The following is a 15,704-nucleotide window of genomic DNA, read 5'->3' as shown; positions in this document are numbered from 1 at the left end:
TACTTTCGTGTGGCACTGGGAGTAATTCAGAAATTACTACCTTCAAGGTCCTACTTTTTAACTTCCTCCCAAGTTCCACAAAATCTGACTGGAGGACCTCAATACCAATGCTCTCGCTGTCTTTGGTACTGACATGTACAACTTCTGGCTCACTCCCCTCACCCTGCAGAATATCCTGTGATGTCCTTTACCCTGGCATTAGGGAGGTAGTACACCACACGGGACTCATGATGACGGTTACAGAAATGTCTGTCTCTCCCCAACTATGGAATCTCCTAAAACAACTGCATTTCCACGCTTGGCTGTTCCCCATGCAGTCCCTTGCCCACTGGTGCCATCGTCTGAGCTACACTCCTTCAAGGTGTTGTCACTCCCAGAATGCTCCAAAACTGAGTACCTGTTTGAGAGTGGTATACACACCCAAAAACTCCTGCACTTCCAGTCTTTCCTACTCTTGCGGATAGCCACTCATCTACTATCCAGCACTCTCTGTGCCTATGTGGTGGCCACCCCCTGAATGTACGATCCAGGAAACTCTCAGCCTCTCTGATGCTCCACAGTGACTCCAGCTGCCACTCAAGTTCAAAAGACTTGAGTTCGAGCTCAAGCAGCTGGAGACACTTCCTACACACGTGGTCCAAGACACATGAAGTGTCCTTAATTTCTCACATGCTGCATGAATTGCAAGCAACAGCTTTCAGCTGCCCATCCATGATCTAAAAAAACTCTATTTCCTTTTGAAGAATCTAGTAAGTACCTTGTTTAAACTATTCATTTTAATTAATGCCTCTAGACCTGCTCTCAAGTTTCGCCGTCTCCCACTCCCTCTCTTGGACTGTTCCTAGCTTTTTTTAAATACCAAAATGGCACCTTTTCCCTCACTGTACCAAATTCCTCGCGTTTAATGATCTGTAGAAGTACTCCGTCAAACTGGACCCCATGCTACTTACTCCGTGCATTAGCAAAAGCCTGCTGTATTTATACAAGCAGAAATTCCAAAACCTGAGTCAGGCCCTGATGACTGTAATTATCAGTTCTACCTAGCCACCTAATTAACTAACTGTGCAACTGCCATTAGCAGGCAACTTGTTTATCACTAATGCTGTGAAAATACAAGTTAAGGTTAAAGTTAAGTTAAATGCTAAATGCAAAACTTGATGAAGCTTTAGAAAGAGATCAACCTTTAAAACTTTTAAAATTCCCTCACCGCACCAAATTCCCGAGTTTAGTACGCTGTAGAAGCAGTAGTAGCGCAGAACTGGACTCAGAAATTGGAAACACTGCAGCTAATTTTCACACACCAAGCTCCCGCAATGATAATGATCGGATAATCTATTTTTTGTGATGTTGAGGAATAAATATTGATCAGGATACCAGAGATAACTCCCCTGCTTTTCTTCAGAACAATGTCATGGGATCTTTGATGCCCACCTGAGACGGCAGACTGGTCTTAGCTGAAAAACAACACCTCCAACAGTGCAGCACTCCCTCAGTACTGCACTGAAGTGTCAGTCTAGATTTTTAAGGCCTGGAGTGGGACTTGAACCTATAACCTTCTAATGCAGGAGGTGAGAGTGCTATCATGTGAGCCATGGCTGATAGAGCTGTATCACAATTAATTTTTAGGATGAATACAGAGGTATTTTGAAACCATCTAATTGGTCACTGAAAGAATGAATGAATTGGGAGAAATAGGAGTATTTCATAAAGTTTTTTTAAAAAATTGTCCAGTACTTAGCTTTACGTTTCCATGTGCTTTCCATTGACAAGATGTACCCCATTGGTTTTGTTGATAAGAAAACAGATAACTATAAGCAAAATGCCTTACAGATTTCACTAAACATATCTTCAGGTTTCATTGGCAACTTAGGAGTAAATTTTCAATATCGCCACTTGAACAGTAGTCTGGAAGAGCAGATCGTCCACCCATTGTGGAACCCATCTGATTTTCATTCCATTGACTCCAACCGAATAAAAGTCAGATGGATTCTACAACAGACAGCTGATCCACTGTGCCAAATTATCACTCAGGCTGTGAAGATAAAAATTTGGCTGTGTTTGCTGACAACGCAACCACTAGGTGGCGCAGTACTTGCACATGCACAAATGCAGCCTCATGCTCTGAAACGCCACTGACTGCGACATTTTAGGCAGCTGCCAGGAGTAAAGATGGCGCTGCTCAATTTATCACAAAAAATTAAATTAAATCACTGCGATCCCACTTCCCTTCCCCGGCACAGCCTCCCGCACAGGTCTGCTCACCCCTTGCTCCCGGCCTTGCAGCTGCCTTCACTCAGTCACCCGCTCCCTCCCACTTCTCTCCCCACACCACCTCACCCCGCTCCTGCTCCCCACGGGGGAAGCGGTGGGGGGGGGGGGGAACAGGGGGAGAGAGGGGGAGGGGGAGGGAGGGGGAGGGGGAGAGAGGGGGAGGGGGAGAGAGGGGGAGGGGGAGAGAGGGGGAGGGGGAGAGAGGGGGAGGGGGAGAGAGGGGGAGGGGGAGAGAGGGGGAGGGGGAGAGAGGGAGAGGCAAGATAGGGATAGACAGGGGAGGGGAAGGCGACTGCGATCAAGAGACTGGAGGAGAGGGGGAAATGGGAGGGGAGAAGCGGGAGGAACGAAGCAGCAATGCCTGAAGCGAGTGGCTGGCGACAGGGGGTGGGGGGGGGGGGGTGGAGACGGGTGGTTTGGAGCAGTGAGCAAAGTGAGCAGCTGATGGGCATGAAGCAGTAAGCAGGAGCGAGTGGATGACTGGGTTGGGGTTTCAAAGCAGCGAGCGGGAGTGCGTGGACAATGGGGTTGGGATTTGAAATGGTGAACGAAGCAAGACGCTGATGGGGATGAAGCAGCGAGGGGGAGCAATGACGTTTTTGCACGCATGCGCAAATAGTCCTGGCAAGAACGTAGGCTGGGCATGCGCAGCACCTTACTGACAGCAAGAGACCGTTATGCGCATGCGCGCAGCTGGGAGCGCTCTGATGACGTCAGGGCGCCGGATGCACTGTCAAGAGTCACTTTGTAAAAATTTACTCCTTAGTCTCTGCCAACATCCACTGACTGACAATATCATTTTTAATCGACTCGGTTTCTGCAATAAATTGAAAACTTTATATTAATAATGTATAATACCTGTAGCCTTCCTTTGTCATATGCCAATTTGTTTTTACTTTCTGTTATTTCAGCAAGGACGTGTTCTACCTGCTGCTGTGCATGCTAGGGAGGAAAAGGATAATTTTTTTTTTAAAAACACGTTTAAAATTATACCAGTCAGTTTAAGAAAAAAAAACAAGTTACTAATTTTTACATCACCATAGCATAATTAGACACACAAATGGAATATGATATTACATTTGATCTTCTATGCTACTGCTCAAAGACATAAAGGAAAATAAAATATGTATGCTTCTCTCTCCATGTAACTGTCCCTTGTTTCCCACTTTCTAGATCTTGGAGGATAATTTTAACTTAACACTTCTGGTGGCAGAGAGACAGTTGTGGTGAGCCACACATATTATATCCCACCCGATTTTACTTGCCATTTCAAAGAAAAGTAAAATTGGGAGAGGCATGGTGGCTGATCTGATCAAATCCAGTTGAAAAAAAAAGGAAAATCCTGACGGCGTATTCCGCCACTCCCTCAGTTTGTGAATCCTGATTTTTAAAGAATCCATAGACACTGTTGTTAAAGTTCAAACAAAGAAGCAGGGTTTATCAATACACACTCTTAAATTTAGGAGGGGGTTAAATTCGCAACGCATGCTCACAAACATACAAGGAAAGGTAAAGGCATCAAAAGGGCAAGGACATTTACCAACTAGAGAATAGCTTAATTGCAAAATGATGGGGGTTCCAGTTGAAACTAGAGTCCGTTTTTTAACTAACAAAGTCCAAAGCTGGAATTAACCGACTGGAAATGCTGAGTGGAGCAGGAATCATAGGAAATCTCTTCTCTTAAGTTTCTCTGATAGACTTTCGGAGATAAGCTGAGGCAGCTTAGTTTCTGATTTCACCCTTTTCGACGGAGAGAAACTGGCAGAGAGCAGATTTTCTTGCTGTTTTTCAGACTGTGGCTTCTTTCCTTCTTCTTGCAGGCTGGCCCCAGAGATAGTCAGATGCAGCTTCAAGACAGCTGTTTTTTTGTACGAGCTGTTCTCTAACTGAAACTGTTTCAAACCAGACAGGCTAAAAAAGGGTGCTTCTAGGTCATGGGACCGGACCCCTTCAAGTAGCTGTCCCACCTCCTGTTGGTGAAGTGATCTCCCCCCTCCATTTTAAACAAGTTGAACACGGAAGTAAATCAACTTAAACATGTTGTGTATAATGGCAGCTGACAATAATACCCAAGTGCACAAAAATACTATAATTTATTAGATTAGATTAGATTAGAGATACAGCACTGAAACAGGCCCTTCGGCCCACCGAGTCTGTGCCGAACATCAGCCACCCATTTATACTAATCCTACACTAATTCCATATTCCTACCAAACATCCCCACCTGTTCCTATATTTCCCTACCACCTACCTATACTCGTGACAATTTATAATGGCCAATTTACCTATCAACCTGCAAGTCTTTTGGCTTGTGGGAGGAAACCGGAGCACCTGGAGAAAACCCACGCAGACACAGGGAGAACTTGCAAACTCCACACAGGCAGTACCAGGAATCGAACCCGGGTCCCTGGAACTGTGAGGCTGCGGTGCTAGCCACTGTGCCGCCCTAAAGCTGGTTTTCATCCATTCATGACATTGTTCTGTAAACGTGTCCTTCTCTCTGTTTCAGCTCTTCTCCATGTCTTTCAGTATCTCATATGGCATGTGTTTTTCTGTATCCATCACTGTCTTTCTTTCTGTTCATCTTCAGCAGGCACACAATTTCCTCCTTTTCTCTTGTGCTTCTTAGCCCTTCTTTTTTCTGATCCTTTATTCCTTTGGCTCTCACTGTGTAGTTTGCAATAAATTCACTCATTATGTTTAAGTTCCAAACACAAGAGATGTGACTGCATTTGGACAGGAGTGGAAATATGGTTGGAGTAGTGTTGGATCCAGGAGACTGGACAAACTAAGCAGCCAGGTACAGAGGAGAGTAAATTCAGGTAGGAGTGATCAGAAAGGCTAAGCATTTGAGCACACTCAGAGGGAAAGATAGATTTAGATCAGGCAGAGCAAAGGCAGATTGGGTTGATTATAGAGATGGCTAAAAATAACTTAAAAACATAGAAAATGAAGAAGTAAATAATTAGAATTAGGAAGTAGGACAAAGTAACAAAATGTTCATAAAATTTGAATAAAATTAATGGTTGTCTGGTGCATTGTCAGATTAACTGGGTATGCTTCCTCTGCAGCAAAAGCATGATGAGGTTTTTTTTTTAACTAACTAAACAGCACTATGGGAAACATGCTATAATTTACAGTATTACATTATTATAGACACTTCAATACAAAAGGCAGGCAGTAAAAGCATTGAGTATTTGCGCATCATTTTACAAAGCTCCTATTAGTAATGCTGAGAATGATCAATTACTTACTGAAAGGAACATACTGAAGATATGTTAAAAGTTTATATTTACCTAAAATCAATAAAATGTGATCATTAATAAAATATATGGGGTGTGGGGGAAACGTTAATACCAAAAACAGATAGATTTCGGTCAGGTGGCATGTAAAAATTTTAAAAATCTCAAAGCCAAGTGCAACTCGCCTTGTACCGGGCCACTTCTGATTTTAATGGGATGGGCAGGGGCAGGCAACCGACTCTTTCCCAGGTGGTGGGTTGCTCATTTAAATATTTTAAGGTGATGCGTGCCTCACACTTAAGCTCAAATTTAAATTTTATGCTGGCCGCTTGTGCTTCCTGAACCTCGGGATACTCAACAGCTGATGGGGAGTGGGGACTACTGGATCCAGCAGGTGAGTGCCTTTCCAGCACTGCTTGTGGGTCAGGAGACTTCCCAGCTCACCAAGCTAACATGCTCCGCAACCAGGCATAGTCCAATCTCCCCAACACACATTGAGCCAGGATCGCCCACGAGCCCAGCCTTTCAATGCCCCACTCCCCTCTTTCCGATCCCTCCGAACCCCTCTCTCTCCCTTCTCTGTGGTCACTGGCTACAGCTGCCGATCACTCCCACCCCAACCATTTCAATCTCTCCCAGACCTTTCTGATCTTGCCCCTGACCTGTCTGATCTTTCAGCCCAGCCCTTCTGATCTCTGCACCTCACCCCAACCTCCAGTCTCCCTCAACACCTACTTTGCCTTCGATCTCCAAACCCCTGCTCCGCTCCAGCCTGCAATCGCTGCCTCAGCCCCATCTCTCTGCTCCACAGCTGCGGTCCGGTGCTGAAGACGGAGCCCTTTGATAGACAGCTAGCTTCTCAATCTGGCTGGCTGTGGCTGGGAAATAGACAAAAAATGTCAATCAGATTCTGCCATCTGCAAGAGAAACCCTTCCTTCCTGGTTTCCAGAATGCAAAACTGCATCCCACCTCCCCATAAATATTGGGGCCATAGTATCAATGTTTAACCTTATAAGCATGGAAAAAAAGGAAAGAGGGACCAATATTATATTTTATAACATCGAAGGTAAAAATAAACAGGCCCAGTTCCAAAACCTGTTAGAGCACTGGCTTGCCGAAATGCAATTATTACAAGTGAAGATGCTTTTCAGGATTTTATTGCCTACCTGCTGATGTTCTAGAGCTGCTAGTCGCTCTACAAGATATCCATTTTCTTTCTCTTGTTTCTTCAAGGCAGCAGTCAATGAACTCACCTTAAGCTGCATAAAAATAGTTCACCTTTCAATAGTTATCAAAATAATTACCCTGTAGCAGTTTAATTTTGAAATAATCTATTTTCCTCAATTCTTAATTTCACATCCAGCAGAACGTAACCTCTCAACTGACCTTAAATCTTCAAAATCATTATAACCAGTACAATGAAGACAAAATAGGATACAATACTTCTTCCTCCATCTGCTCAAACTCACACTAACGGTTTCTGAGCTTGAGGGGCAGTTGGATTCATTCACTCGCATACGGGTAGTTGAATGTTTCCTGGATCAAAAGTTCCAGCAGGTAGTCACTCCACAGTCAAACAGAGTTCAAAATCGTGTAAGTGGATGGTCACTGGGAACAGTAAGAAGCAACACTCTCAAGCTGACATTTGGCATTGTATACCAATGAGGGTGATGCTACCTCGAAGGAGTGCTGTCCAAAGCCTGGCATCACAAGGTGAAGGTCCACACCAGGGGGGACTACAGACTAAAGTGTAGGAATGCCATAGTAATTGGAGATTCAACAGTCAGGGGAACAGACAGGTAGTTCTGCTCCCGCAATGACATGAAACCCATATGGTACATTGTTTCCCTGGTGCTAAGGTAAGGGCCAGGACTCTGTCTCATCTGTTCTGAGAATGCTACCTTCCATACCAGCTCTTCCAATGACTTCCTTTGTCCTTAACCGAGGATTCTCCCCACTGTGGCTGACAGGGCCTCAACCCTGTCCGTGCAATTTCCTGCATTTCTGCTCTCACCCCTTCCCCTCCATCCCAGAACCATCATAAGGTTCCCCTTGTCCTCACGTTCCACCTCACCAGCCTCAACATTCAATAGATGATCCTCCGCCATTTCAGCCATCTCAAGCACGATACCATCACCAAACACATCTTCCCCTCCCTGTTCCTCTCAGCACTCCCCAAGGGACAGTTCCCTTCCTGGCACCCTGGTCGACTCCTCAATCTCCTCTGATACCCCCTCCCCTTCCCACAGCACATGCCCATTCAAGCACAGGAGATGCAACACCTACCATTATACCTCCTCCCTTCCCACCCGCCAAGGCCTCAAACACTCCTTGCAGGTAAAACAGCAATTTACTCATACTTCTTTCAATTCACTACACAGTATTCACTACTTTTTATTTATTTGTTCCTGGGATGTGGGCGTCGCTAGCTGGGCCAGCATTTATTGCCCATCCCTAATTGCCCATGAGAAGGTGGTGATGAGCTGCCTTCTTGAACCGCTGCAGTCATGTGGGGTAGGTGCTGTTAGGAAGGGAGTTCCAGGATTTTGACTCAGCGAGAGTGAAGGAACAGCGATATAGTTCCAAGTCAGGATGGTGTGTGGCTTGAAGGGAACTTACAGGTGATGGTGTTCCCATGCATCTGCTGCCCTTGTCCTTCTAGGTGGTAGAGGTGACGGGTTTGGAAGGTGCATTGCTGCAGTGCATCTTGTAGATGGTACAAACTGCTGCCACAGTGCGTGCGTAGGTGGTGGAGGGAGTGAATGTTTGTGGATGGGTGCCAATCAAGCGAGCTGCTTTCTCCTGGATGGTGTCGAGTATCTTGAGTGTTGTTGGAGCTGTACCCATCCAGGCAAGTGAAGAGTATTCCATTACACCCCTGACTTGTGCCTTATAGATGGTGGACAGGCTTTGGGGAGTCAGGAGGTGAGTTACTTGCCGCAGGATTCCTAGCCTCTGGCCTGTTCTCGTAGCCACATTATTTATATGACTACCCCAGTTCAGTTTCTGGTCAATGGTAACCCCCAGGATGTTGATAGTGGGGGATTCAGCGATCGTAATGCGATTGAATGTCAAGGGGAGATGGTTAGATTCTCTCTTGTTGGGGATGGTTATTGCCTCGCACTTGTGTGGCACGAATGTTACTTGCCACTGATCAGCCCAAGCCTGGATATTGTCCAGGTCTTGCTGTATTTCTACATGGGCTGCTTCAGTATCTGAGGAGTTGCGAATGGTGCTGAACACTGTGCAATCATCAGTGAACATCCCCACTTCTGACCTTATGATTGAAGGAAGGTCATTGATGAAGCACATGAAGATGGTTGGGCCCAGGACACTATCCTGAGGAACTCCTGCAGTGATGTTCTGTAGCTTAGATGATTGACCTCCAACAACCACAACCATCTTTTCTAATACTTTTCTAATATTTGTCAGTTCCGAAGAAGGGTCACTGACCCGAAACGTTAACTCTGCTTCTCTTTCCACAGATGCTGCCAGACCTGCTGAGTGAATCCAGCATTTCTTGTTTTTGAACCACAACCATCTTCCTTTGCGCTAGGTACAACTCTGACCAGCGGAGAGTTTTCCCCTGATTCCCAGTGACTGCAGTTTACTAGTGCTCCTTGATGCCATACTCGATCAAATGCAGCCTTGATGTCAAGGGCAGTCACTCTCACCTCACCTCTCGAGTTCAGCTCATTTGTCCATGTTTGAACCAAGGCTGTAATGAGGTCTGGAGCTGAGTGGCCCTGGCGGAACCTAAACTGTGCGCCAGTGAGCAGGTTATTGTGTGCCGCTTAATAAGCACTGTTGATGACACCTTCCATCACTTTACTGATGATTGAGAATAGACTGATGGGGCGGTAATTGGTCGGGTTAGATTTGTCCTGCTTTTTGTGTACAGGACATACCTGGGCAATTTTCCACATTGCCAGGTAGATGCCAGTGTTGTAACTGTATTGGAACAGCTTGGCTAGGGGCGCAGCAAGTTCTGGAGCACAGGTCTTCAGTACCATTGCCGGAATGTTGTCAGGGCCCATAGCCTTTGCAGTATCCAGTGCCTTCAGTCATTTTTTAACATCACGGGGAGTGAATTAAATTGGCTGAAGACGAGCATTTGTGATTCTGGGGACTTCAGGAGGCCGCCGAGATGGGTCATCCACTTGACACTTCTGGCTGAAGATTGTTGCAAATGCTTCAGCCTTATCTTTTGCACAGATGTGCTAGGCTCCCCCATCATTGAGGATGGGGATATTTGTGGAGCCACCTCCTCCAGTTAGTTGTTTAATTATCCACCACCATTCACGACTGGATGTGGCAGGACTGCAGAGCTTATATCTGATCCGTTGGTTATAGGATCACTTAGCTCTGTCTATTGCATGCTGCTTACGCTGTTTGGCATGCAAGTAGTCCTGGGTTGTAGCTTCACCAGGTTGACACTCATTTTGAGGTATGCCTGGTGCTGCTCCTCGCATGCCCTCCTGCACTCTTCATTGAACCAAGGTTGGTCACCCGGCTTGATGGTGATGGTTGAGTGTGGGATATGCCAGGCCATGAGGTTACAGATTGTGGATGAGTACAATTCTGCTGCTGCTAATGGCCCACAGCGCCTCATGGATGCCCAGTTTTGCATTGCTGGATCTGTTCGAAATCTATCCCATTTAGGTCGGTGGTAGTGTCACACAACACGATGGAGTGTATCCTCAATGTGAAGACAGGACTTGGTCTCCACAAGGACTGTGCAGCAGTCACTCCTACCAATACTGTCAGGAAAGATGCATCTACGGCAGACAGACTGCTGAGGACAAACACAAGTATATTTTTCCCTCACCACCAGTTGCAGGCTCAGTCTAGCAGCTATGTTCTTTAGGACTCGGTCAGTAGTGTTGCTACCGAGCCACTCTTGGTGATGGACATTGAAGTCCCCACCCAGAGTACAATCTGCGCCCTTGCCACCCTCAGTGCTTCCTCCAAGTGGTGTTCAACATGGAGGAGTACTGATACATCAGCTGATGGAGAAAAAGATCCCCTGTAGCAAGGGTGTACAGAGGATGAGCAACCTCCAGATGTCAGAGTGGCAGTGTCGCCGAAGACTGCGCCTCTCCCCACTGGCCTTTACTATGCCTGCCTCGCTGACCTCTTGGCCTTCTCCCAATATCAGGGATACACTGTTGGCTGGAGGTCTGGAGGGACTGACTGGAGCAGGTCTGGAGGAGGCCTGAAGCAGGTCTGAAGGAGGCTTTTGGCTACATTCCATTGCTGGCAGCCCTTTAAAAATGGCGCCAGCACATCCATCAGTGTTAGCTGATGATGCGGCCGCCGCCTCAGTCCCTGCCTTCAACAACTGGTCAGCCACCACATCCGCCCCCCCCCACCAACCCATCAATTGGTTGGTTGACGTGAGAGTTCAGCGAGACCGGGGATCTGAGCAAGAGCGTCAGCACCACCCACTTCCGGTCCCGTCTTCTCCTCCTCGCCGTTTCATGCAAAATTCCAGCTGTTAACTCTGTATTTCTCTCCACAGATGTTACCTGAGCTGCTGAGTATTTCCAGTATTTTCTGTTTTAATTTTAGATTTCCAACGTCCGAGTATTTTGCTTTTGTACTGGTCAATAATAATTGCCCCTTACCACAAACAAAACAAAATAACATTAAAACACAATTCTATACCCCACAATACCTAAACAAATTTGTTTTTTCTCTCAGTTGGGTACATTTTGTCTATTTGCTAATTTAATGTAAAAATTGCGATACGTATAAAGCAAGGAAATATATTAAAATGGTTTCAAATGCGTTGGACAGAATGTTAATGCAACGGACCAGCTCACTGTTGGTTCGGGGGTCGGCGGAGAGTTGCTGTTTAACTCAGCCACGGCATTAGCATCCCAACTCTGTGTTCTCTGACTGTTCAGAGTACAGGCATGACGACATCCCACGCCTGTTAATGGAAGGATTTCTATTTTAAAGGGACTCTGGTAGGGGTCAGAATGACTGCATCCTACATTGGATCTGGACAGTTCTGGAAGTAAAATAGAAGATTGCCCCTCACTTCTCCAATATCACTACCACACCCCCCCACCCCACCCCCACTCCGGTTCTCTGGTTCTTCCCTGGACCTGATGCTGGAGGTGTTGAGGGCCTGAGATGAGTAGTTTCCCACGGACAGAAGAGGTCAGTCACGCAAAACAAACAGACATGACTGAAGTCCCTCAAGCAGTCAGCAGTAGGAGTGTGGTCCCTAGAACATGGATACGGTGTCACAAAAGATTCAATGATCTCATAAGGGCAACCTCCACACTCTAACTGTCCCAGCAATCTCCTGCACAACACGCCTCAGAACAATACACCTTGCAGCTCCAATGATTCCTCTACTGCGAGGCATCTCCCTACATCCTCCATCTGGACATCCAACACTCACACTCATCTTAATGCCATCTCACACCCATTTTTCACAGTCACCCTTCACAACTGTTATCATTCCACCCTCTCCACATATTCCATTTCTCACACTCATAACTCTCTGCTTTCTCTCCTTGCAGAAGATAGCGCACAACTCCAGGGGCAGACAGAGAACTGGGTTGGCCCTGCAGTCATAATTGCCTTGACCGCTGTGGAGGAGGAAGCATTGGAGTTTGGAAGTGTGGCACCGTCCATGGGCATAGGTGCTGGAGAAACAGGGGTCTCCCACATAGCTGATGATGGAATTAGATATCACACTGCCACTGTTGGCACATAACAGTCACTTATGTTGAACTGCCTTCACCTCTAACTGAAACATCAAGATCTGCACAATATAGACTCTGAACCCTTTCCACATGCCAGTTCTAATTCACGCCTTCAATCGCCCACAGGCCATTCAAGGTAAAGGCCTGCTACCCGACCCAAACCCAACAGGACCCGATGACATGTGTCGGGTTTGGGTCAGGTCGGGTCGGGCTGGACACACACAGTAAGTGCTCTGCCGGGAGGTATTGAAATTTTAAAAACTTACCTGAGCTGGGAATCCGGGACGAAACTGAGTCTGCGCAGTGAGCGAGTGACGTCACTATGACATCATCACGCATGCGCTGCAGCTTCCAGTAGGTTCAGTGTCAGGAAGGTAAGTAAAGGGATGGTCGGGTCGGGTCAAGTTGGGGTCGGGCTCAGGTCCACTGTGGTTTGGTTGGGTTCGGGTCGGGTTCTTTTTCCCCGACCTGAGCAGGCCTTTAATTCAAGAGTGATGGAGGAGCTGGAGTGGAAGGAGGTAGAGGAGTCCTCAAGGGAGGATATGAACTCTGAGGGAGCACTGTCACAGGACTCATGAGCACCCTCCACCAGCGCAATACACACACTTTGGTGGGGACTCCAATAGAGATAGCTAGCTTGTGACACATCACATACGAGCAGGAGCTGGAGATGGACAGAAGTGGAGAGCACCTGTTGGAAGGCACAGGGCCCTCCAAGCTCCGCTCAGCTGGACACAGATGCTAATGCTGAGTCTCAGGGTCATCCATGAAGACAACACTTCATGGATTTCAGTGGTTCAAGAAGGCAGCTCACCTCCATCTTCTCAAGGCAATTAGGGATGGGCAATAAATGCTGGCCTGGTCAGCGACTTCCACATCCCATGAATGATTTTACAAAAAAGTAGCAATGGGAAATGTGTGGAGTTCTGTCAGCATTTCCAGAGGCAATGCACATCTTCAGAGATAGATTGGAGAAGTCCGTCTCCAGCATGATGCCATGCTGTCGTAGGCATTTGTGCTGATGTCCAAATCCATGGAAAGAGTGACCACATGCACGGAGAATAGACGTGGCAGGCAACTAAGTGCATGCTTGCCCTGACTAAAGGCTTGCACAGTCTACCACCTTAAACAGGATAGAGGAAAGCCTCACTTTTGCAGTTTAATGCCTCATTGAAGTGCAGCCAAGTGCTCTCCAGCATCTGGGCCATGAGAGGGAAGAATGTGAAAGGGTAAATGGAAGTGGGGACTCTTCTCAAGGAACTCCCACTTCTCATCCTTTGCTACAAAAACAAGAAATGCTGGAATCACTCAGCAGGTCTGGCAGCATCTGTGGAAAGAGAAGCAGAGTTAACGTTTCGGGTCAGTGACCCTTCTTCGGAACTGACAAATATTAGAAAAGTCACAGATTATAAGCAAGTGAGGTGGGGGTGGGGCAAGAGATAACAAAGGAGAAGGTGCAGATTGGACCAGGCCACATAGCTGACCAAAAGGTCACGGAGCAAAGGCAAACAATATGTTAATGGTGTGTTGAAAGACAAAGCATTAGTACAGATTAGGTGTAAATACACTGAATATTGAACAGCAAGTGCAAACCTGAAAAAAAACCTGAAAAAAACAGTGGGTAAGCAAACTGAACAAACTAAGATGAAATGAAATAAATGCAAAAAAAGATTGTAAAAAACGTAAAAAAGAATGTAAAAAAAAAGGAAGAAAAAAATAACTAAAAATGAAAGTAAAATGGGGGGCTGTCATGCTCTGAAATTATTGAACTCAATGTTCAGTCTGGCAAGCTGTAGTGTGCCTAATCGGTAGATGAGATGCTGTTCCTCGAGCTTGCGGGCCTTCCTGGCAGCCAGATGAGTGGCTACAGGCACCCTGGCCACATCAGGCTCCACCTCCTCATCAGCGGATGTCGAGTAGTCAGCACCTTCCTCCCCCTGCAGCTCCATTCCCTTTTGCAGTGCAATGTTCTGCAAGATGCAGCAGACCACAACCATTCTGGAGACCTGTGCTGGCACATACTGAAGGGCACCCCCAGATCTGTCCAGGCATGTGAATCACAACTTCAGCAACTCAATAGCTTGCTGAATGATCACCTTTATGGTCATGGGGATCTTGTTGTACCTTTCCGCTGCATCAGTGGTAGGGCTCCTCACAGGTGTCATGAGCCAGGTCCTCAGACGGTAGCAGCCATCATCCCTAAGGAGCCACCCACTCATTGTGTGGAGATGCGAATACCTTTGGGTGATGTGACTGGAGCAGAATGAAGGAATCATGACAGCTTCCAGGATATTTTGCACAGACATACCAGCTGAACATTGACGAAGTGGAATCCCTTTGTATTATTGAATACTCCAAGATGATCTGAACGCACCTTGACTGCCACAGACAGTGACTCCCTGTACCTGTGGCAATCCAGCCAGTGCAACAAAAGTGAGAGCCCTCTGTGTCTGACTCGTCTCATCAGTGACAAACTGAATATAAGTGCTGGCCTTGGCAAACATGGCATCAGTCACCTGAGAAATACACTTGTGGGCAGCTGATGTGAAATCCTGCAGCTGTCACCAGCAGATCCCTGGAAGGAGTCAAAAGCAAAGACATTCAGGGCTGTGGTGACCTTGGCAGCCACTGGCAATGCGGGTCCACCTGGTCCACTTGGAAGGCGGTCTTGTTCATGGAGGCTGTAGATGGCAGCCACAACTTGCTTTGAATGCCTGAACCTCCTGATGTACTGGTGCTCAATCACGTTGAAGAAGCTGATTCTCTCCCTGTATACCCTATGCTGGGGTATCACCTCCTTCAAGCTGGAGCTCTGCACATTCCCTCTGTCCTGTGGAGCGGCATGTGGCTGCAGAGAAGGCAAATGCTGTTGGTGTGGCTGCTCCTCGTGTTCCGCATGCTGAGGTGATGGCTGACAGCAGGGAAGTGTAAACTAAAGTGGATAAAGTCCAGGGTAGGTGAAATGACTTTCAAAAAGTTGGAAATCACCTCTAAAGCAGTGAAAGCATACTCTCAGAAGAGGTCCTGTGAGCACAAGCCTTTCACACAGGCAGGCCAGCATATACACAGTTCACCTTTTGAAGGCTTTCAAGCCTGTCAGTTTCATTGATCAGACTCTCCACTGTCCTCTCATATTGATGATCGTAGCAGGTTCCACACAGCTTGAGAAACACATAGACTGGATATTAAAGCCAGAATTCCAGCTTAAATTTCTATTAATTGAATATTTAAATATTTAAATGATTGACCTGATATCTCCACAGGTGTTTCCTACTCATCTTGGAAGGTACCACTGTAAAAACCAGGAGTGAGCAGGATCATGCAGGTATTTTTCAGGGATTTAAACCCCGCACTTGCACTTGAACCCATCCCACTTAGCAGCTAAAATAACTGAAATTCAGTGACTGTTGTTACATAGGAAAACATGGTAGGAATTTTGCATATAGCATGATCCAGTGAATGACTGGT

At 46.6% G+C, this 15,704-nt stretch overlaps 1 protein-coding gene across 3 annotated transcripts in view; it reads right to left on the bottom strand.

The window, feature by feature from the left end:
* Positions 1-15,704, bottom strand: part of ccdc150 (coiled-coil domain containing 150) — a 137,840-nt gene that overhangs the window by 81,211 nt on the left and 40,925 nt on the right. For all 3 annotated transcript variants that reach the window (XM_068042223.1, XM_068042225.1, XM_068042224.1), the window contains exons 13-14: positions 6,681-6,773; positions 3,130-3,213 (exon numbers count right to left, since the gene is read on the bottom strand). In XM_068042223.1, coding sequence (XP_067898324.1) covers positions 3,130-3,213; positions 6,681-6,773 — 177 coding nt within the window. The remainder of the gene's footprint in view (positions 1-3,129; positions 3,214-6,680; positions 6,774-15,704) is intronic.

This window comes from Heterodontus francisci, chromosome 11, assembly GCF_036365525.1.
Source record: "Heterodontus francisci isolate sHetFra1 chromosome 11, sHetFra1.hap1, whole genome shotgun sequence".
In the NCBI taxonomy this organism is placed as follows: Eukaryota; Metazoa; Chordata; class Chondrichthyes; order Heterodontiformes; family Heterodontidae; genus Heterodontus; species Heterodontus francisci.
This window is presented reverse-complemented; position numbering and strand designations above follow the sequence as displayed.